At 43.0% G+C, this 24,104-nt stretch overlaps 2 protein-coding genes across 7 annotated transcripts in view; both read right to left on the bottom strand.

The window, feature by feature from the left end:
* LOC118409686 overlaps positions 1-7,416 on the bottom strand; it is a 39,905-nt gene extending 32,489 nt beyond the window's left edge. For all 6 annotated transcript variants that reach the window (XM_035810886.1, XM_035810887.1, XM_035810890.1 and 3 more), the window contains exon 1: positions 7,045-7,416. In XM_035810886.1, the coding sequence (XP_035666779.1) occupies positions 7,045-7,369 (325 nt within the window). In that variant the 5' untranslated portion in view covers positions 7,370-7,416. The remainder of the gene's footprint in view (positions 1-7,044) is intronic.
* Positions 7,417-9,247: 1,831 nt separating this feature from the next.
* LOC118409155 (transient receptor potential cation channel subfamily A member 1-like) overlaps positions 9,248-24,104 on the bottom strand; it is a 30,185-nt gene continuing 15,328 nt past the window's right edge. Inside the window, exons 7-27 of the mRNA XM_035810024.1 lie at positions 23,202-23,347; positions 22,728-22,864; positions 22,344-22,392; positions 21,476-21,676; positions 20,718-20,884; positions 20,003-20,167; positions 18,334-18,448; positions 17,812-17,978; positions 17,510-17,594; positions 17,155-17,214; positions 16,440-16,538; positions 16,110-16,180; positions 15,626-15,863; positions 14,419-14,508; positions 13,771-13,955; positions 12,710-12,839; positions 11,775-11,963; positions 11,111-11,179; positions 10,579-10,689; positions 10,179-10,315; positions 9,248-9,727 (exon numbers count right to left, since the gene is read on the bottom strand). Of these exons, the coding sequence (XP_035665917.1) occupies positions 9,532-9,727; positions 10,179-10,315; positions 10,579-10,689; positions 11,111-11,179; positions 11,775-11,963; positions 12,710-12,839; positions 13,771-13,955; positions 14,419-14,508; positions 15,626-15,863; positions 16,110-16,180; positions 16,440-16,538; positions 17,155-17,214; positions 17,510-17,594; positions 17,812-17,978; positions 18,334-18,448; positions 20,003-20,167; positions 20,718-20,884; positions 21,476-21,676; positions 22,344-22,392; positions 22,728-22,864; positions 23,202-23,347 (2,807 nt within the window). The 3' untranslated portion in view covers positions 9,248-9,531. The remainder of the gene's footprint in view (positions 9,728-10,178; positions 10,316-10,578; positions 10,690-11,110; positions 11,180-11,774; positions 11,964-12,709; positions 12,840-13,770; positions 13,956-14,418; positions 14,509-15,625; positions 15,864-16,109; positions 16,181-16,439; positions 16,539-17,154; positions 17,215-17,509; positions 17,595-17,811; positions 17,979-18,333; positions 18,449-20,002; positions 20,168-20,717; positions 20,885-21,475; positions 21,677-22,343; positions 22,393-22,727; positions 22,865-23,201; positions 23,348-24,104) is intronic.

Here is a 24,104-nt window from a genome sequence, read left to right as displayed (position 1 = left end):
AGATCCCAAGGTATCTGGATTACAGGCTAATATATGTAATCGCTCTGAATTCACAATCAATATGCAATCTTATCGCGGACATTAATATGATCAGTGTCTTTAGCTCAACATCGCGCAACGGTTTACTATTCGGTTAGTGAAAAGGATGACTGACTGACTGGTTTTAATTATTCGTTTCACAAATACAGAGATGACACGAAATAAAAGCAAGTCTTGCAGCCGAGGAGACTGAATTGTGCAACTTAACAGCTACCGCAATGCCTTTTAATGCAAACACGGAATAGAACTAAATTGCGAATGCGAAATACAATTACTGTTTGGCTTGGGCTTAGGTCCCAATTGCCTTGGATCCCGAAAGGGATGTAGCCCCGGCAGGACCCTGAAGCCACAGATTTGCTCCGATGGACTACCGGATACGGGGGGAGCACCACGAAGCCATCTATATCAAAGCTTTCCAACCATCCCTTCACAGATACGGTGTGTGCCATAGACGTGTGCTATCTATCAACGCGACGTTACAGGAGCAGTGAATTGTTCCTTACTTGACAAAGACTGCACCTGATCAGTCGAAAAATCCAATTTTACAGTTCAACTTTTCTGGAATGACTTCTCCCAACACAGATAAACTGTCAAGTCAACCTTAGATGTAAACCAGGTCTAATCCGGCAATAATCTCTTTAAACACTTAATCAGGTCCCAGGAGACATGATCTGACATTCTTGAGCAGACTCAACAGCTCCGGTAACAAAGCACATAGTGACCAAGCACAACACGGGACCACATGTCACGCCCGGCCAATAGACCATGGTAAGAACTGGGAGTAGGGTGGTGGGGCACAGGTTTTCTATGACCTGCGGAAACCAATCCTGTTCGGTCACTGCGAGCAAGAGTCTAAGCTTACAGAGGAGTATTGTTCACCGGTTGTGAGATGGGTGGTGGCGGTATAGAGACGGGCGCGCAATGCACACAAAGCATGATACACCACACGCTGGTTCTGCAAACCTCGAGGTGGTATGTGCTGTATCCTTCTTGTGTCAGTCAGTAGTGAAGAAAGTTGACATACCAACACGCCACACACCTCAAGACACTAACAAATAAGGATGCAGAATGCATATATCAATGGTGTTATGACAACCTCTTTAAGTTAAAAAAAAAATCGGAATGTCCTTGGGACCATCATGACAAATCACCTTACCCCGCCCCCAGCACAAAAGGATTGGCAGCTAAGCTGGCAAGGGTCACACTAAGAGGTAAAAAGAGAACAGGGTGCGGCATCATGCTTGACTGCTTGCCTTTACAACCTGCATAGTGACCGCCGGACACCTGAGCCAGCGTTTTGTATCTGTGTACCCTGGGGTAAGGGACCTTGAGCTAAACCCGCATCACCTTCTCAGCACAGACTTTGTTGTAGTCATGATAGAAACGGTTGGGATGACATCAAATAAGGCCGTCCAATGCATTACATGACATAACCTTAAGACAAGATACGCTTCTTCTTTTAAGTCCATGTGTTGTATCCGAAAGCAGAAGCCCGAAAATGATAGGGATGCAAAAAGTTTGATGAAAACAGGACATTTCAAACAGAAAACTGCGGCATAGCCTGATTAGACAGGACATTTCTCATGATTATACGTAATGATTTGTAAATTGCAATTGCATGTACACGTTTTATCACACTTACACTAGATGAAAACGTGTTCTTTAACATTTCTCAGTTCAACATAACCAATCCTTTCTCTACATGTTTCCAGATCACAATTTCAACAGTCCTTAGGCGACACAACTATGTGTAATCACTACAGTAGGGAGCTATCTCATTGGTAGTGGCGCGTCTTCAACTGACATACTCTGTCCTAATTGCTGAGTGCTAAATAGTTTGCACTATTTGGGACGAACCATATAATTATGCCAAGGATCGAATAGGAAAACACTTTCCTCACTTGACAACTTTACCGGCGCATGGAAGTGACTATACAGTTTTATCTCGGAAACGACGTGAGCGCTTATGATGGATTTATGATACCAAGTACCTGCCTGGACAGAAGCATACTAGGAATATTTCTTCCCTTTTCGAAGATTTATTGACGTCGCCTGACATGAGTCAGGTGTCATAATAGTGGACTAACATCGCTCCTACACCTGTATTAGTTTAATAGAATGTGGATTGTATTTGGTATACCAAGAAAACTAGTTTTGGAACCACAAGGCCAAGAACATCAACAGATGCCTCAAAATAGGCATCTTCCATGCACTTACATTCCTTATTGCCATATATGCAATAAAAACACAGATGTCCTTCTCCTGTTAGCTTTTGAAATGCCCTAAGACAATTCTCTACATCACACTTCTTGACTTCACACTGAATGATAAATCAGAGCCATACTCTCTATAGATCACTCTATTGCCGATGCCATTCGGATAATAAGGCTAAGGTGCTTCGGGCACATAATAACGGGGCCACCACAAATTTTGTCCTTAAAGTCTACAACCAGGAGTTTTAAAACCCAAGATCCGAGTAATACTTCTCAAGCGTTTGACAAACCAATCATAAAAGACACAGGATTAGGCATAAAGCAAACTGATGCTATGCAGTATGCACATATATAGATGGACCTCACGTAGAGGAGTAAGTCCCTGCCGTAGTCAGTCAGGTGGGCAGGATTTAACCTAGGTTCGAGTCCGAGCAACCCCGTTGAAAGAAAAGTTTACATCCCTTTCGTTGCTGATCGGCTTATGTTGGCTTTGCGTGAGCCGGAAAGAGAAGACGGTTGTAAGCGTTAGGACGTGAATTGGTTTAAGCAATTGTTCGCAGCGGGTGTTAAGTTGTCTCTGAAAAGCACTCGTGGAAACCATGCTTTGGCACGTTTGGAATAAGATAAACAGTTTAAAGCACTTCTAGCCCTGATCTTAAGATTGCTTACAACCTCAAACCGACCTCCCACCTGCTGTCATCCTGAGGATATACTAGATCAATTTTCTCAATACTTTGACGATGCATATTACATCTGTATGATGAAATCTGTATGATGGTATTTATTCATTATAAAAAGCAATAAGTTATGAATGATATTCTTTTTTCTTGTATTTTTTTATCGTGCATCATATTCAAACCAATAATCTATAAGGGCATACAAACGCAATTTTGGTTACAATTCGTTGGAAATGATTACCATTCGAACCATGATATGTTTCATGGTGTTTCAGGCAAGGAAGTATGCTGCTTCACTTTTATTTGAATAGTTCCTTGCGCGACAAGCCGTTTTGTCTCGTGGAACTGTTCCGCTGTGTGACACTTTACAAGTTCGTCCACTGTCACTCCTAGGTCCTCATTTCACTGGCTGGAGACCGTTACGGCACCTTTCAGCATCCGTAATGAGCCAAATCACCGTTTTTCCAATCCTTTATTCTACAGACAAATAGTACAAAAACTAGTACACCTATCACATGGGCAATGGAAAAGTCCACCTATCGGCTAAATTGGCAAATAACTGCGACCTTCTCCAGACCACCTTTCATCCTCCGTAATGGGCCAAATCGCCGCTTTCTTAATGCTTTATTGTACAAACAAATAGTACATTTGTCAAAAACTGAGGAACTAATTAGTATTTCTACAGTCCACCTATCACATGGATTATAGAAAAGTCCCCAATCGGCCAAACCGCTATTTAGCCGACTACGGCCTTCTCCAGACCACTGTTGGAACATGGTCGACGAGGTTCATTACTCGTCTTTATAATGAATGAACGAAGAAACGAAGACCTTTATTGTTTATTTTTTTCCAATAATATAATTACTGGTGACCGACAACAAAGACATATCATGCATGAAAAAGTATCACTGATCTTACAGAAGTTCGGCTTCTATTATCAAAAGTGGTAGTGTCGGGGGGAGGGGGCGGGGGGGTCTGCGCTAAAGCATCTGTCAAACATTCGAGACCTTCCCACGACTTTGTTTGTGGTAATATTCACAATCGCCATACTACCATACTATTGCCAATATTGACAATCGACTATGACCATACCTATCATTAGTTGCTAGGACAGTGGTTATAGATCATTACTATCACACAATCGTCTGCCTACAAACTACACAATACTATACACAAAGGACAATTTTGCGGCGCTTAGAATCTATTCGGAGATCGGTTTGTTGGTCACAACAGACCCCACCGGGTTAGTTTTTGTCTGACCGTCACAGCGTACACCGGGTAGTGTTTGTCCTGCGTTCACAGCGTACATACACAATGCGTGTTTGCTAACAAGGAACACTGTTTGATGAAGCCATCGGGGCGGGGCCTTACCAGGGAAACGGTGTCAACAGAGTCACACGACCTGCAACCGGAGGGCAAGGTTCTGTTGTCTGCGTCGGATTGATGGCCTAGCTATCATCTAATATGCAGATACCTCCCGCTGAATGTCTTGGAGTTCCATCTATGGAACCGTCTCATTTTATTCTTCAGCTAACAGGACGTGTTAATTGTTTCCTAAGCTGTTTTTTAACACAAAACTTGCTAAGAAAACACAATGGTCAGTCGTGTTGCTGCTGGATCCGTTCACTGTCAATCAATCGTCCCTACTATTTGCCCGCTATTTGAACCGGAGGGAAAGGTTCTGTTGTCTGTGCCGGATTGTTGGCATAGCTATCATGTAATATGCCGACACCTCCCGCTGAATTATGCAATTTATTGGAGTTTTCGTATAACCGTTTATCTTGCTTGTCAATTAATTGGCCCTTAAGGGTTATGGTTGGGAATTTTCGGTTATGACTGTTCCCTAAGCTGTAAATTTGTCTAGAGCTTTCAACCCCAAAATTGTACCATAACATGCATCTGGATTGTTTTACTGTCAACCTCTCTTACATGGCTTGGAGTGGAAAATGTGTCCAGCTATACTTTAGAGAAAACATAATGATGATTAAGTGCAGACAGCTTATAAAAAAGTCAATCTCTTTTTCTGGTAGGTTCGCAGCAGCTAGACAACATTCTGACGAAGGAATGCGTGTGGTTTGCTTACCAAAGACTACAACGGTTAACACAGATTCACCTGCTTAAAACTGAAACATGCAACTATGCGGCGAAATAATGATAATCTCCATTGAAAACCATTAAGTTAACTCAGACCGTCTTACTCTTACAACTTGTTGAGCCGGAATTAAAGCTAGACTAAGGGATGAACGGCATTCGACCTTGAATCCAAATCTCTGAGAAACGACGAGTTTCTCCTTGTAAGGAATATACAAGTAAATTGCGTCAATTGGCAAGATACGGTCTTACAGATAGAGACTGCAACACGGTGTATCCCGTATCACCCAAAGTACCAGATGAGCCGCGGGTCGGTTTGCGTGACAACCGAAGGAGAAACGTCTTGAACCGAGAGTGATACTGGATGTGTTGCATTTTTCTTTTTGAATTTCATACCGCCGACACCTGGTATATCATACATAGGCCTTACATGATGTTCTTCGATATTCTTAAAACAACTCCAAATAATTCGAACGCGCTTCGGATGCGCCATCGGGCGGTAGGACTGAAACCTCGGGTGAAACGAAATACACAGTGTTCAACTGTATTATCTGTGTCTCCTAATATGGCATCCATGCATCACGATAGACTATGTGGTGGGTTACGGTCGCTTTAATCGCGGTACGCTCTCACTACGACCTAAAACGACCATACTGGATATATCATACGAATTGGAAAATTGTGACTGAATGACGACAAAACTCACAAATCGTCAAAAGATTCGTTTGTTTTTTCTGTACAAGTACGGTTAAATACAGGCTGTATAGAAGTCGCAGAGATCGCGCGACGAGAGCGCCGTCCAAGTGAAAAGGGGGCATAACGCGATGGCAGCCAGTACTTAAGCAAGCGGCTACAGGGCAAACATTACATTTAAAAGTGATATGATATAACACAGTAATATCCAGGCCATCTCAAGCATTTCTTGATATATGAAGTCTGCAGGCATCGATAAGGGTCTTTTAATTCCATTTCTTGTCTTCAATTTCTTCTATTGCCTGTTCGTTACCTTGATCTATTTATTGATATACCTAATTCTCAAACACCTGGACGTCCCTTTTAATCAGTGAGAAACTCACAATAAAACAAACAATTACCAAAACTCTATAAACAATTCATGAAGGTATGAAATTTCTTGTTTTATGTGAAGATATTGGAGTGCATGGCGGTACTAGCTAGTATTATGAGAGTCGACCTAAAGTTATCATTGCCAGGCTTATTCTTCAAACTAGAACACCACGAATGGTCTATCTGTTCCAAATTCTGATATACCACATTTGTTGTAAAGATACTCGTATATGACAACTAAGATTAATGTTGTGGATTACATGTCGTTCGTCCGCCTAGCCGAAATACAAGGTGGAGCTGTAACTGCAAGAGATTTGGCCCGGAATCCAGAGGATCTGGGTTCAAATCCTGTCATGCTAAAGATCTTGTACCCTTGCGAAAGGCGCTTTACGTGACTTCCTTCACTTCACCCTGGTGTAGAATCGGGTACCTGACTTCGGTTGGGGAGGTATAAAGCAGTGGAAGGGGAGGGATTGGCTCGGTTTCCCAATACCGTACCCTAGCTAGACACTGTTGAGAACAAGCATTACCCCTAAAGCCTCAAAGAGGCTTTGAGACCCCCTTTACATCCTGTAAGCCTGTTGTTCTTTGTTTATGGCAAGTTATCAGCTTGAGTTCAGCGCTATATTGTCATTGCCTGTCCAAAAGCTGCGAAGAAAATACAGCGTAACCACTGAAAATGTAACTTTAACCAAAAAATTTCAAGGCGAGATCGACGAATTCTGACAACTCAAAAGCTCCTAGACCCCTTTTCTAATGCGTTTCTTCTTAGATTTCTTTAATTTACGCCCTAATAATTCTGTCCTTGAAAATTACCATTATCAACATGTTAATGTTAAAATGTTACAGATGAAAATTGTTACGGATGTTGTAAACTACTTTTGTTCATTGATATAAGTCACTTTGTAATCTGAGCATATTTAATTTTTTTCATATGTAATGATAAAGAAAACACTAACCGTTGGGGTCCAGACCGTAGTACATTGGCTCATAGTATACACCAGTCCCTGTCATCGCGTCCCCAGAACCGCTTCCGTACCCGTAGTCTCCCGAACTGTCGGGATTATAATACTCGGCACTCCCAGTTTCTCCTCCATAACCACTGTAATCACCAGAATGGTCTTCGGGGTTATAATATGCAGGACTCCCAACTTCGGCTCCAGAACCGCTGTAACCCTGGTCACCAGAATGGTCGTCGTAATTTCCAGTGACTTGTGCCAAGACCGGGCCAGCGAAGCACGCCAGGCTCGCGCAAGAAAGGCAAAAGACGGCGAGCGGCGACATCTTTGGCTCCCGGTTCGTACGGGCAGGTGTGCGTGGTAGGGCTGTCACCCAAGATGCTACGATTTCAAGAATGGCAAGGCCCCGGATGGTACGCTGGGTGCGGAGAGGTTTTGGGTTACAGCTAGTGGGCTGTCATTGATACATGACGTCAACGTCTCTTTGACACATTGGATCAGCGAATGGTTTTCGTAGGGGTCACCTGGGTCAAGTCGGGGTCGGTCGAAAGCTCAAGTTCCTTTTGTCTTCATGGAATTTTGGAAATGTATTGTATGGGCAGTGTACCGTTATGTTTGGTCAGTGTTAATTTCGTCGTACATCAATATATAGGTGCGGCCTGCATTCACTGGTAGAAGTCAACCTGTAGTACGTTGCCTCTGTCACCTATGCCAGGGGGTCTCTTTTGCGCACGTGTGTAATAATTACGATCTAGTGCAGGTATGGCACAGCCTTCTTCTTCTTTGGAGTGCCAAACCTCATTAGGTTGAGGGCACAGGCACTGGGGGTGGGGGGAGCAGATCGTTTTCTAGGTGCATGTACAGGTGGTTTGTAGCTAGATGGTTGGTGGCTGGTGGCTTTAGTGGGAAAGGGTGTCGCTCCATGGCTGCCACTCTGCTGTATGGCGGTGAATACACTTTGCACATTACGTAAGTTATGAATTTCGTTGGTTTGTGATACTTGCATAACATTCAAAGTTCCAATGAAATTTATAAAGAGTAGAGAATGAACTCAAGACACCTCTGATGTGCGTAAACACAGTCACGCATGGGACCGCATTCTTCACACTGCAGCAGCGACACCTACCGGCATCGTAGAAAAGGACCAGTCGGCATCGGCAAAGCATCTAGTTGTGTTACGTCGTGAAGGTAAGACATCCAGGTAATAAGATATGCCAAAAAACAACTACTCAGGCAACTGGATATGGTTTTGGAAATGGTCAGACGTTTCGGATAACATCCGTTATCTTGCGTCAGTGACAATGAAGATATTTTGTTGGAGAGCATGCTAGCAGGTTTTATATCCTAACTATTATTTGATATGCAAATGAGATGAACACAATCAAGGAGAGGGAGTTTTGCTGTATTTGGATGTCACGACTTTAATACATCATAGCATCGCAAACACAAGACAAAAGTAGTTCACAATTTCACCAGCAGACAAAGTAATTTCGATGACGTAATGGCGCTAGCCTCCGCTTGCAGCCCCAGCCACGAAAATACATTCCTATGTATTATATGTATTAGATTCTTGATTATAGAAATGTGTTAGTACAAAGTACTGACAGAAATTACAACTGTGATGGTCGTAGATATCTATGGATATACATATTGACCTGCTACAACAGTGCTAGAACAAAATTGTAGGGCACGTTAAAGAATTAATACCCAATCAATATACAATAATTCCTTCATTTATGAGACGGACGAGCGCTTACCATATATACATCCTTTCTTATTCAGACTGTATAATAGATTCTTGATTATATATTTAGTGTCATTACAATGACGGACATTACAACGATGACGTTTACATCGACAAGCAACAGCAGTGCGAAAACAATTTTTGTACAATACACCAAAGACTCCACACGAAATAGACTAAGTCTATTTTCGTCTTTCGGAGTCATCATTCCGTACGCGACATAATTAATGTTAAGCTACCTAATAAAAAATCACAGAATTGATGACGTCAAAAGATCAAACAAGATGTAGATTATGATACCTTTAAAAGGCTTTTGAATACTGCATATTTATCTCCAAATTGACCATGTTATAACAGTTACAATTGTAGCACAATGCTAAACTATCTTCCAGCACAAAAGTAAACAAGGATCAAATTTTCAACGACCACTGTCATTGTACGTTTACATGTTACAATTGATCAGACATTGGTCAGACGTTTTGGGTAGCTGAGACAAGCATACATATAGAGAGGATTCATCGACGCAACAAAAGGTACAGGTCAACTGCAAACTACAAAATAGAAATGCAACATATGTCATAAAATTGTACTCAAGAGACATTGAACAACAGTAAAGGCTGACAAAATATGCCCACGACTATTTTCGACTATTCTCTCTCTGTGTAGTTCTGTGTCTTTTATATCATACTTTTCATTCCTGAAAGCTGCCCGGACGGACCCCAGTTTGGAAATGTGACGTAAGCCTAAGCACGAGACAGAGAATTGGCCGATGAGGACCGGGGTGCGGTGGAGGCCCGGGCGGGCCCCGAGCGGGACGAGCATGTCGGGTCGGCGTCTCCCACGTCCCGGTCGTCTGCCTCCGTGCGGATCTCCATCTTCTGCACGATGAGCCGCAGGAGCTGGTGCTGCTGGACCAGCATGCTGTTCATCTCCTTCATCCTACAGACACAAGCAGCAAAATGAAACTGTGTTTTACCGTGTCGCATGGGGGAAGAATACAGCATTACTATAACTGTTAAATTGCTTGCGATTGATTGCTTGAGAGACTATGCGTATGTCAACGGCCTAGTGGTTAGTGGATCAAGAGGTTGGGAGTCTAAATCCCCCGTTATTCCCACTTACACGTCGTGCAAGCTACTGGAAATGATAGCAGTCCTTGGGACAGGGCGTAAAGCTGAGTTTTGCTGTTTGCTGTATTTGTCAAAAAGGGCTAGCCATAATTTCCAGGTTGCAATGAACCTGTAAGTACTGTGTATAGCGTCGGTCGTCTCTGTCACAACCAGTGGAAGATAAGCTCGTCTGCGAGCTAACATTCACTTCCTGATTATGATCAACAGACCGACCGACCTTTTAAACAGCTTCCCAAAATAAGGTATATTCAACGCATCACCTTCTCTTCTGCTTGTCCATCTCCACGGCGAGGCTCCTGGTGTTGACGGTGGCGTCCAGAGCGTCACCTCGCGCCGAGTCGTGATCCACCGAGTTCCCGTCATCAATCCCCACCCCTGCTCGCAGCTGGGTCATTATCTAGGGTTAACGAAAACAGACTGATGTTTTGCGATATTACAATAAATGATATAATGTTTATTCAAATACAATTACATCTCTACAACTGGATAAAAAACGGATGTTTACTTCCGGACGTTTCGAGTGACATCCATCACTCTTCTTCAGCGTTTGTTTGTTTGTAGCGTCACTAGAATGAACTGGCAGAACAATTTAATACAAGTACAGCTAACTAGAAAACATGGTTGGTGCATTCAATATTATGGCTCTATAGAGATACTTACGTTGGCTATTTTCCCCTTGCAGGTGTTGGGATAAACAGTCACCTCCACTTTGTCCACTTTCTTCACGAGCACCTCCGGTAACTTGGACTCTAATTCTGTGTGGAGTTCCACCTGTCAATATGTACACTGTTAAGTATCTGTATCTGTATCTGTATGGCTTTTACGGCCATCCTTTAGCGTAACATATGTACAACTGCTTCTTCTGTATCTGTGAATGTATAGCCAGAATAACCACTCGTCAGCGTAACACGCAAAGCACGTGGTGCAGCAACATCTGATTATCGACCAGCAGCCTGTTATAACACATGAACACACCTAATTTCAAGCGTGGTTTAAATCTATCCAATGAGACATGTCTCTGCTGCATTTGGTGGCAACGAGTTACACTCTACGATAGTTCTTGAAAAGATTGCCTGCGATTGATAGTCACAATTTTGTATTGGACCATCCTATTGTTAATACTTCGATTGTGTACCCTGGCAATCAACTATAGATCTTGAAATATCACATTTCTGAGACAATGAAAGCCCACCTGCATGGCCAACCGCTTCAGCTGAGCGTTCCTCTGGACACCGGAGATGTCACCGACTGCCAAACCGATCTGTCAAAGTGTTTTCCAATATTACTAAAACATTAGCCATTGTAAATGCATCTAATTGGACAACTTTGCCATTAGTACCTGGTCTTAATGGGTAAAACATTGGACTTGCGGAGCGATTCATTTTTCCTTGCATTACAAAGTAAGAATCAGTTATTGACCAGGTATGCTTAAGCTTATCATTGGCAATGTATCTCAGGGACAGTGATGACTAAACTATAAACATACTGTTTTCCAATGGGACCTTGATCACACAAGGCCCCATCCTTACGATAGGGCGATTGATGAAAAAAAATGAGCGACGGTACAATGACCAAAATTGCATTTCAGTTACCCTACTTGACAATATGTAAAAGTGTGATTTGAAAGATTTAAAAACAACACCACAATTTCGAAGAAATCCCATCGACCACCTCTTAACAGAGACGGGGTCATGACAACTTTAGAAGGGTCACAGAGGACAGCCCAAAGGCGTGTTTGTACATGTGTAAGAACTTTAAAATGTGTACAGAAATAGTACAACGTTCTCTATGAGATATCGGCAGTCACAATCTGTGGTAGACAGTGGCTAATAGTGAAAAAAGTTAAATTGTCTCACCAGTAGGTTCATGAGCAGGATGGGCATGAGCAGAGTGAAGGCGATGATGAAGACGACGGTGAGTTCTGGGTACAGCAGGGTGTTCTGCACGTACGGCACGATGACGTTATCCACAGACTCGGGACCCTCCATGATCATCATCCCGGTGCGCAGGAAGGACAGGCCGGCTGTGCTGTGTGCAAGGGTGTCCTGGTGGGAGAGAAAGGTTTGTGTGATTTATCATCATCATCATCATCATTCTATAGCTGAGTAATCAGCCGTAGGGGCAGCACAGCATGTTATGCTGTATCAATAGGCATTTTAATATAGACGAGTGTGATTATTAGATGATAAAAATCAATTTACATAATCGATAGAAGGTAAACAAATAATAGTGTTGGCAACACTGGTATTTCTTTATAATCATTGTTCGTTTGTTTGGTGTTGTTCAAACCAGTATTTATGTCACTTTTGCGGTAATAAAACAAATAAAAATAGTGTTGTTTTAAGCATTACTCTTTGACATCCGTTGATGAAAGAAACGTTTTTACGTCGAAGGTAAGGTGGTCTTATGGTTAGGGTTGTCTGCATAGAGTTTCTGGGCTTGAATGCCAATGCTGTTCCATTGGCCGGAAAGACACATCTATTCCATTACTTGACTCACTTGGTGAAAATGAATAAATATCTGTCGTCCAATCTAGGTGTGCTATCGCGATCTAAATGGGATAGCCTTTGTAACCATTGGACCAGTTAGTTCTAACTCTTAGTGTCTCAACGATGAAGTGTTTAACTTTGGGAGATGAGACGCTGACCGAGTCCTATTTACTAATAGGTAACCCGTAGCCTGTAGGCCGTCGAGTCCTGAAACATGCTGCTGAGAAAATAGTTCCGTGCCTCAAGATCATCATGTCGGCTCTTTGTCTTGCTTTGAGCAATTCCCTTAAAAACACACTTACCGCCGACATCCCGAGGATGTAGAAGGCGAGTCCGAAGGCGATGACGAGGAAGGAGAACACCATCAGGACCTGCAGCAGCGTCTTCAGGATCTCGATGTACATCACGATGAAGATCCCGAAGATGTCAAATCTACAGAGGGAAGAACAACCTCGTGATAACCCATTGCAGAATCCCTCTTATCTTCCAGGTCACGGGGTGAATGAATGAAGATACTAATTCACGAGAAGGTAAACGTTTTTAGCCTGTTTTTGTTTTCGCCGTTATATTTATAGTCGCAAAATTCTAGTGATTTTTATCGCTGTAAATCAAAATATTTTTCTTTTATATTCTGCAGCTTTCCGAGATTCTGATCTGCCTCCTATATACCAGGAATATCCGCTTTTTAACGCAACACACCAGATTCGCGTGCGCGATCTACCTTTAAAGGATACCCCTTAATTTTACTTGGTGGCAATGGTCTCCACTCTAGGAAAATACGAATCTTTTAATACATCATTTGATCCTGGTTTGTAACTATGACATGTTATTTCTTTATATTTGTAGAGCGGATAAATGTTTCACATGCTGATCTTACCTCTGCAGGTACAGCATGAGATTGCACCAGGCCAGTTTCTAGCTTGAAAACGTTTCACAAAACACCTTACCTTAACAGGTACATACGTACAACATGAGATTGAACCAGGCCAGTTTTGAGGCTAGAAAACGTTTCACAAGACCTTACTTCTGCAGGTACAGCATGAGGTTGAAGACCTTACCTCTGCAGGTAGAGCATGAGGTTGAAGACCTTACCTCTGCAGGTAGAGCATGAGGTTGAAGACCTTACCTCTGCAGGTAGAGCATGAGGTTGAAGACCTTACCTCTGCAGGTAGAGCATGAGGTTGAAGACCTTACCTCTGCAGGTAGAACATGAGGTTGAAGACCTTACCTCTGCAGGTACAGCATGAGGTTGAAGCCTTACCTCTGCAGGTAGAGCATGAGGTTGAAGACCTTACCTCTGCAGGTAGAGCATGAGGTTGAAGACCTTACCTCTGCAGGTAGAGCATGAGGTTGAACACCTTACCTCTGCAGGTAGAGCATGAGGTTGAACCAGGCCAGGAAGACGGCCACGGCGCCCATCTGCCACTGCAGCCGCACGATGTCCTCCCGCTCGCAGGCGTCCGTCAGGAACGGCACGATGAACACCAGCGTGGCCACGTACAGGCACCACTCCAGCAGGTTCGTCACGTCGCGGAAGTACTTCTGCTTCTACAGTCACGTACACATGAATAAAGTGAAATACAACAGGTCAGAAAGATAATATTTGCAAGCAAATATATAATAGTACCTTTACATGGTGTAGCCTAACTGCTCTGTTGATTCTTACTCAAACAGATTCATTCTGTATGACGACCAGCTCCTCCAGCTTTCTACTACGTACTAACTGCCAGTTGGTATGTTATGCAATTGACAACGCCAGTAACCATTGTGACAGCCACCTAGTGCATGTACTTTATTTGTTTGGAGAAGAAAAGAAAAGAAAAGGAGGAAACATAGCAAACACAACATGTTTCCCTTCAATGAACATAACAATCGTAGATAAGGTCAATTGATTCCTGTTTTTTTTTTTTTTCAAAAATTCTGATACGCTCCTACGTCAGTATTCGAGACTTTTCAGGATTCAAGTGTTCTCGTAAGATAAAAGTAAGCTCAAGAGAAAAAAAGAAATTACCTGGTGAATCATCTGACCTATCTCCTTCAGGACATTGAAGGCGCCGAAAGCGAGGCAGATGATGATGCAGGTGTTTTCCAACCAGTGGCGCTGTAAAAGATTGTGAACATATTAGACAACAAAATAAAGAAGTCTTTAACATCAATAAACAAATATATATTTCTATCCGTTCCCGAAACCACGCTTCGTTTAAAAGCTTTCGCTTAAAAGCTGTATTGGCACGTTGGGCACAAAGTTCGTATGCATCTTAACACGTCGCTTTGAAGACTTGCATAATTTTGTGTCACTTTGGAATTCATTCCGAGCTGCTGTTGCTACTGACAATTTACCTACTTCATCCAACAAGATTCTGCCGTTAACAAACATATTTCTCAGCAAAAAAAGATAAAGCAATACACGTTCACATTCAAAAACGTATGACGGACAAGCGTTCTTCTGATTTTGAAATATCGATGCACCAACACGGTACACACATGACCACCCACGTCCACGTTACACAGTTTTACCTTCTCGTGAGACATCCACTGGAAGCCGCGTAACTGGGCGATGGGAAGCACATTTCAGTACACCCCAAATACAATAAAACCCTCAAATATGGATCGATGGAATCTAAAGTTAACACTTAAAATAAGGTAGTGTTAACCTTCGAAGTAACACTTGAGAAGATACAACTAGAAACAGCTCTTAATCTATGGAAAAAAAAACACTGTACTAAACCTTTTCAACCGTCAGTCAGTCAGTCAGTCATATATACAAGATTGGCAACGACGGATTCATCAAACAGTTGTCAATAACCTTAACCTTTAAAGAATCTCTGTTCAGCTAGAAATTCTACTTGAGATTGGCTCCCGTTGGTAAGAGCCCGGTAACATTTGTTACACGATCGTTTTAATAGGATCGCAAGCTGAAGACAGTCTTGGAATGACAATGAACGTGTCATACAATAGTACAAAGTTCTTTCTTTATCTCTTGAAATTTAAACAAAACAATACACTGTACAAAACTCGGCTGCCTCGTTACCGAACAGGCTGTCTTATATCCTCGTCATTGGTCGATTCTGTCACAGCCTGCTTGAAAGTCCTGTCATCAAAATCGTACGACGACCTACAACGTATGTGACCCCGCCGTAACGGCTTCATGTTTTGCCAGTTTGTACAAGAAGAATGCTGTAATAGCTAACAGTAAGGTATTCTTTAAAAGCACCCACCTCTTTGAACTGGCAGATGTTGTGAAGATGTTGTATATCGCTTCCGTTCACGCTACTGCCGTTCACACTGGTGCCGTTCACACCAGTACCGTTCATGCTACTGTTTCCCCACGCGCTCGGAGCAAAGTCAGTGTGGCTGGTGGGGTGCGCCGAAGTCGCCACGAACACCGTCAGAAAGATCAGGTAGATCAGGTACAGGATCAGGTTACTAAGGTACACAAATCTGCCGTACGCGTTCCTAGAGAATAGAAAATGGCGTGAATGATTATGTTAAACTTTGTTGGTTTGTTTGTATACTCGTTAAACTGTCTCATGGTGTAATACACTGATGTTCGTACAACCTCTCTCTCTGTTTCTCTATCTCTGTCTCTCTGTCTCTCTCTCTTTCTCTCTCTTTCTCTCTGTCTCTCTCTCTCTCTCTCACACTCACACAGAGCGAAAACAATACTTTCATTCACGGAGGTGAATGAAAACAGTGACGCACCATTTCATGTCCAGGAAGTTGATGCAGACAGGATGTGACAATAGCTCAACCCGATTGGCATCAACCATTTTCTGAAAAGGAGGAAATTCAAGATGGAGAGCTACATGTAGACAGAGGCTTTCAAGTAACTGATGATTATGATGTTCCTCTTTACATACATGCTGTTATTGCACGGCTATCATCATCATCATGTACTTCCATAGAGGGAAATAGATAAATAATAAACAAAAATCAGGACTTACGTTAAAATGGCCAAAAGTATATGTCACACATCCAGACCGGAAGTGTGACGTCAGCAATGGGTCAAAGGTGCATGAAAGTCGGACTTACGTTTAAAACTGCCAAGGGAGGAACATCCATGATCCCTTCCTTTAACATCTTGTACCGCCATTCTAGGGGGCACTGCATGAACTGGTAACTGTACTTGATCTGTCGTTGAAAAAAGAAACAACACTTAGATATCAGGATCACCAAATATAACCAAGAAAGATCATACTGTTAAGATCTAGATTTAATGAAAGTACAGACGTTATGCAATCCATGGCAAAACCAAGCTGCTTAACTGATATTGGGTGCCAACACATAATACATACAGTAACACTCCTCATTGAATGCACATGATTATCTTAAATGGTAGAGGAATACATGAAACAACAAGATTAAGTCTAAAGACAAACCTTCTTGGGTGAAACATAAGTTGAATACTGTTAGCTCAATACTAAGCCACCTTTTTCAAATCTCTCGAGAGAGACTAGGTCACTAGGTGAAAACATCGAAAATTTGAGGTATGTGTTTATGCCTTTCAAAATTGTCACTGATTGAAGAACATTCTCCTAACTCAACACTAAGACAAATCTTATAAAAATTCGCTCTTTGACAACCAAGTTTCGTGGAATGATTCGTCACACTATGGGTAGCTCATCGGCTGCAAACTCAAGTGTACGAGGGCCGGCGATGTAATGGAAATGACAACGAAAGGATATAACTACGGCATAATACTACCCCTATTACAGGTTGAGATAAACTTAGGAGGACTGTCACCTACCCAGTATTCCTGGCTCTTTTCGTCACAACTCGCTGTTGTCCGGCATCTGTCCAGCACATACTGTAAGACAGCAACCATTGACATGAAAATGAGTACAAAGTTTGCAACACACCGAAAAGAATACTTCACGTTAAAGTAAAATTGGAGCTACAGATTTTCTATCCTCTTCCAGTATGCTCTTATATGTAGATGCATTCAACCTATACAAAGCTCGAGTTTAAACAACATGCTGAACTCTTAAATCAAATGTATAGGTATGACATGAGGGTCCCTTTTCGCTTGGTGCGATCTAGAACTCGTAGAATATCACAAAAGAAGAAACGATGACACAGATCACGCTAGAAGTGTTTCAGACCATGCAGATGTCAGGCAGGACGTCGATGAGCTTGTAGATTGGCGGGAAGTTGTCGTGGCTGAAGGTAGTCAGCGCCTCCGTCCACCTACAAGGTGAGAACAATAACAGGAACATTTCTCAGCCTACAGCTCGATTTGAACTGCATTCATAAGTTAGGGCGATAAAGTTTAAAAGCAGTGTGTCTCTTGTTGTTAATCAGGTTAACAGCAACGACTGAAGGAAAAAGGATTGCCGAGGACAGAGGACAGAAATTTGTTTAAAATTGACAGAATATGGTTAGTACATTGATGCAAAGTACTTACCTATCGTGCCCTACAACGGCCATGGCCACGTCCCTGTTCCTCAGCTCAATGGCATCCTCGAAGAACGTTTTCTTGTTGTTGTTCAACTTGAACTCCGCTTCCTCCGACATGAGGAACAGCACGGTGGAGGCCTTTGACTCTCTGGCCGCTAGGTGCAGCGCGGTGTTCTATCGGTACCAAATACTATGTTAGTAATGTTTTATCTCACTGCATACATACAGCATTTTATCTGATTTGTAATAATGATAAGTTCTGCTGAAAAGATATGCTGATCGAAAGTTCAAATTATTTTTAATTTCTTGTTGTCATTTCCATGTACAAATGTATTGTTTTCGGATTGTCCGTCTATTTGTCTATGGTTTATAATGTAATATGCTATGCATAAAAGATATATCAAATATTTAAAGGAAAACATGCATGAGTCATTGATTAACCTTGGTTGACAACTAAAAGGCATATACTAGTTACAAATTTTCGTGTAGAATACTGACGTCATAAAACACAAATGACAAATCAACTCACCCCTTCCTTGTCCGTCTGATTCAGCAGGTGCGCATGCGTGCTCAGTAAGACCCTGATGGTCTGTGTGTGTCCTCCCTGTGCGGCCAGGTGAAGCGCTGTCCGACCGCCCTGACACCTGGTAGTGAAGGGAGCATACATTTGTTTGTTTGCTTATTCACCTCCATGAAACTACTTCAGCTTTTCCCCCTACCCGTTCACCTTTTCCCCCGGACTTCCCCTTAACCCCCGCTGTACTTCATCTGTGCCCCCGTCCTTCATCTTTACCCCCGGTGTAATTCCGCTTTTCCTCCGCCCTTCCGCTTGTCCCCCAATGGCTGCCGTCAACCCGAATTGCACGTAGTCGACACGAAAATCGTTCAGAAAGTAACAATAAAGGCTGCGCCACGAAACATGAAATAGCCTATGCTCTGGGAAACATTCCTGGCCACCTCTCTGCCCAGTGGCGTTGTACAAATCGCGCCCAATCTTGAGAACACTTCTGAAAACTGTGGTGAGAAGCGGTCTGTAGGGCCCGAGATCTTCATATGTATTAAACGTTACTTTAACTTGTGTTGGGGGATCTTTACCTGTGTTCACTTGTGGTGGGAGAGTCATATGTATCTACTGGTGGTAGGGATCTCTATCTGCACTCATTTCTGGTGGTGACCCAGGTATGAGGGTGACTGAACTGATAATAGAATACCTGCTATTGTTTGTGCTACTCTCCAAGCAGAGGTTAGGCGCCGGCTGTTTTTTATTACTTTTTGTAGGTGCTTTAATTTTTCAATTTTATCGGGCTCTCTATTTTGTACCATTCTCTTGATGTCTCGTGTTAGGTCACAAAATGGAAAGCTCGATTAAGACGTCTAAAAAAATTTAAAACAAAACAAAACACAGCCGGAACCTAAACGGCTCTGCTTGGAGAGTATGTTTGTGCTACAATCTTATCAAATTGCCACACATTGCAGTAAAACATAATTCCAATTCTCTCCGCGTGCTGAAACGGGTACAAATCAAGTTTATCACCACAGACGATTGTCACTTCCGGGTTACGCTGGATCTCTGCTTCTCTGCAGACCGCTTCTCTCCACAGTTTGCAGAAGTGTTCTCAAGATTGGGAGCGATTTGTACAACGCCACTGGGCAGAGAGGTGGCCAGGAATGTTTCCCAGAGCATAGGCTATTTCATGTTTCGTGGCGCAGCCTTTATTGTTACTTTCTGAACGATTTTCGTGTCGACTACGTGCGATTCTGGTTGACGGCAGCCATTGGGGGACAAGCGGAAGGGCGGGGGAAAAGCGGAATTACACCGGGGGTAAAGATGAAGGACGGGGGCACAGATGAAGTACAGCGGGGGTTAAGGGGAAGTCCGGGGGAAAAGGTGAATGGGTAGGGGGAAAAGCTGAAGGAGTTTCATGGGGGTGTTATTGGCGTAACATACTAGTTTTTGGAAGAATAATCTGAGTGATGCGGGTTGCATGGTTTGACCCACGCATACCGGTATGGACCCCTACTTTTTTCGGTACGTTTGGTGGGATCTTCAACATGCGGTGGATGAAGACGGAGACTCCGCCCTCAAATATCATGCCCAGACACAGTGGATACTAACTCACTGCCTACTACACACTCAACCCTAGGGAATCAAAGTCTATAATCTAAAGTCAAACAAAAAGTCTATAGGACTACCATACCTGTGAATGAAGGCCCCCTTCTGCAGTAGAAACTTGACCACCGCCGTGTGCCCGTTAGCTGACGCCATGTGCAGCGATGTGTCGCCGACCCCGTCAGGGTCGTTGATGATGTTCGGGCCCTGCGGACTGTTCAGCAGACTCCGGACGGTGTTCAGTCGCCCATACCTATGGACATAAAGATGAGTGATGATGAGTGCAAAGGATATACAAAGTTTATTTTGTATCATGTAAAGTTCTATCAGGATGTCCAACCTTCATCGGCACTTAATCATATAAACATTATTCGGAGTAGACCATGCGTTGGTGAATAATCTATCATTATTAAATATATGTCTTTTTTGGCGTTCTGTACTTCAATTTTTTACGCAAAGTTTGCATTTTTACTCCGGCAAAATGACTCTCCCTTTTATCCCCTCTGGCTTCATTCTTTGGTAGACTTCGTTCGTTTGTTTGTTGGTTTGTTTGTTTGTTGGTACCGTCGTGAAAAGAAGTAAATCCCAGAAAGACGAGTTATTGTACTGGCCACTTTACACTGCATCCAGACAGCTTCAATATTCTTTTAAACCTCCGAGTCTCTCCAAGTGTATGCTTCAATTTCATAAAATTAGGATGATATTGAGATATCTTGTGGTAAGTTTGAAACAATTTTGCGATGTGTTTCTGGATACTTAGCTTTAGCAACTTGATTTTCAAACATGAAAGATGTAAGACGTACTTAGCAGCGAAGTGTAGCGCTGACTGCTTCTCGTTGTTCTTGACCTTGGCGCTGGCCCCCTGCTGCAGGAGTAACTCGATACTCTTCAGGTGCCCCTGCTCGGAGGCGTAGTGAAGCGGAGTACAGCCGAACTCATCCTTGTCATCCAGTAACTCTCGCAGGCTTCCCTGGGGTACAGGACGAAGGGTAGGATTGCAAGGCAAGTACAAAACAAGAAGAAGAGCTATCTACCACCTAAGAATCATTACCTTGGCTTGTCCAGAAGAATACGTAGTACCATGGTAAAAAAAGACGAACACTCTGCTGCAGTATCAAGGAATCTCTTTCTTCCTTGGGACAAAACCTAATCACGAACAAAATTATATCTCAATCCAACCAAAGTTTCTTGATTTATAATGCTGAAATACAAACAAAAGCTGTTATAAACAGCCCTACAATGCTACCAAAGCATAACCTTTTTGGCAAAGGTAATAAACAAGTGACACTGTTCGATTTAGCTTTTCTTGGACTAGAACCACATTAGAACGGGTAATAGGAAAATGACATTCACCGTGGAAGGTTATATCCAACGTACAGTTTTCTTTTCGAGGAGGGGAATATGGTTTAGGTATACGTATTGTTTAAAGTCAAAGCAGAGTTTTTGAAGCAAGTGTTCGAAATCGAACAAGGTGTACTATTCGTTCGAACCTTTGTTCGATCTATTTGTTCGAAATCGAACAGGGGGTTCTATTTGTGCGAAATGGTGTTCGGGCTATTACCGTGCTCAGTTCGCCGTGGAACGTGGCGACTCCCCCGCCCCCCAGGATAGCCAGGTGGAGGAAGTTCCGCCTGTTGAGGTCCCGCAGGTTGGGGTCGGCTCCCCGGGACAGGAGAACCTTCACGGTCCTCCAGGCGCCGCGCGAGGCCGCCAGCAGCAGCGGGGACCGCTCCTCGTTATCCGTGCAGTTCAGGTCAGCACCCTGGTGGGAAAAAAGATTCGATAATGGTCGCAACGTGGTTGTGTGGTTAGTAGGGGTGGGTACCGGTACAGAAAATTCAGGTCCAGGTCCGGTTCAGGTCCAGAGGATTAGGTCCAGGTCCGGACCTGAACCTGGACCTGATTCAGTCTGAAGCATACCAATGGTCCATTTTACTACAATGAAATCAGTTTGGTGTAGTATTAGACTCACACTGGCGTTTTAAAATCCTACAACGCTAACTGCACCTGTACGATTGACTGTAAAACTTGGTAGAAATGACTATAAACTATAATCTTCGCTCTTGCTATTTTCTTCCACCTGCAAGCGCCAAAACGTGTGAATGCCTGATCAAATAATCTGTTAATTCTCTAAAAGGTCCAACATCCGGTCCACCTATTTTTTTCAGGTCCGGTTTTTCTGGACCGGTCCAATAAGAAAAACCGGTTTTGTACCGGTACACTGTACCGATACCCAGCCCTAGTGGTTAGTGTTGCTGAATTAGAATCTAACAGTCCTGAGTTCAAATCCTTGTGCCCTGCGAAAAGCACTTTCTTGTTCTTTATCGCAATCCTTTGTGCACCATTCGGAGAAACTGAGTACAATAATCCCGATTGGACTCTACAAAAACATAGTTCACATGTTTTGCTCCAAGCGATTTTAAGCTTACCTCTTCCAACAAGTACTCCACCGTGCCCGTGTGATCAAACATCGCCGCCCTGATAATAAAGGCAAAGAATGCAAAATAAGAACCAAGCAATAAAGCTATTGACCTTTAGCCTAATATCCAAACCTACAGCGAGTATACTTGCCCGTTTGTCATCTCGGAGAAGACGAACGACTTTCACCGGGTCACTAGGAGCTCTAAGCGCTATAAGATAGCGCATCGATGAAGTGTCTATGTGACGTTCCGAAGAGAATACTTGAAGCTGAACTTTGTACATGCTTTCGCTGATGGAGTATGACCCGATGATGATGATCAATAGTAACCCCATAACGTGTCGGGGCAAATATTTTGCAGAGGCAAACATCTGGCTTGACACCGGGCCCTTACTTGTGCAGGGGAGTCATCCGCTGGATGTCCCGGAGGTGGATGGTCTGCCTCTTCTGGTCTGCCGTCTCCATCATCAGTTTTATGATGTCCAGCGCACCCTGGGAAGAGGCCAGGTGCATCGGGGTGGACTCGTCATCCTGAGTGGTGATGGGGGAAAGAGTACGTTTAAGGTGTGAATAGGTTCATCAGGCTGGTAAATCACAAAATAGCTCAAAATAAGTTATATACCTTCTAATGTGATACTGACTGGTCTCAAACGTGTCTGAGTTTATATACCCCACATCGCGATTTATAACTCAGTCATGTTTGTGACCGCATTCTTCACAATGCAGCAGCAACGCCAGAAATGCGTTGTCCTAGGAAGTGATATTGTTTTCAATACTAGATATTCTTGTCTGTTTTTTGTTTGACCAAACGCAAGGATATCTAAATTTGGTTTACATGTACGCGTAAAATGGAAAAATTAAGAAGTACCTGTTTGGCGTCTATCCTGGCGCCTATCCGGATGAGCCTGACCACCGCCTCCTTGTTCCCGCCGTTCACGGCCGCGTGAAGAGGCATCTGGTCCTGCTTGTTCTTAAAGGACAGTAGGGCCTCTCGCTTGTATCCCTTTTCCTCCGCTGGGGGAAACGTACAGAATCACTCATTATTGAACTAGTTAAACTGTAATTTCCAACACAAAATTGGACTCACTCAAATTTTCGACTGCACAGCATCAGTCTTTGTGAAGGAATGAACAATCCTGACTTCCTGCAACCTAAGATCCACTGCTCACTGGGTCACGTGTTCTATCTGCATAACGTGACGCCACTACAGCAGTGGATTGTTCATTCCTTTATGCTGATGCTGTGAGTAATTTTTTTGTGTTGAAAATTACAGTTTAACTAGTTCAATAATGACTTCTACCAACACAGATGAACTTTCAAGTTAATATTACACATGTTAGCTTATTGAATCATCTTTATCCCCACGTCATATGAGGTATGACTTGCGTTAGGTCTCAGAACGAAAATGATTTGTGACTTTAGCCTGTAAAAGAAATACTTATCTTTAACTTTACTTAACCTTTTCGATAAGTACTTGACTTGACTTGTGACAGATCCTATGTCTTACGGAGACAACACCTAACGATACCATACTCAAGTGACAACTCACTACTACACGTAACACAGCTGTACATATTTCTGTACATATTTCTACCCGAACATTTCGTACGTACGTTCATTTTCTGTTGTTCCGCTTTTCAGCTCTGTTAACATCTGTATATGGAGCTGTATTTTTGTGAGCTTCTGCTACAGTTTCCTTTACCAACACCTGAAGGGTATTGACAGGATAGTAGTGGGAAAAGCTGCACTACTGACAGGATGCTCTATCTAC

Source organism: Branchiostoma floridae, chromosome 2 (genome assembly GCF_000003815.2).
Source record: "Branchiostoma floridae strain S238N-H82 chromosome 2, Bfl_VNyyK, whole genome shotgun sequence".
In the NCBI taxonomy this organism is placed as follows: domain Eukaryota; kingdom Metazoa; phylum Chordata; class Leptocardii; order Amphioxiformes; family Branchiostomatidae; genus Branchiostoma; species Branchiostoma floridae.
Note: the sequence above shows the minus strand (reverse complement) of the source record. Positions and strands in the feature narration are given on the sequence as shown.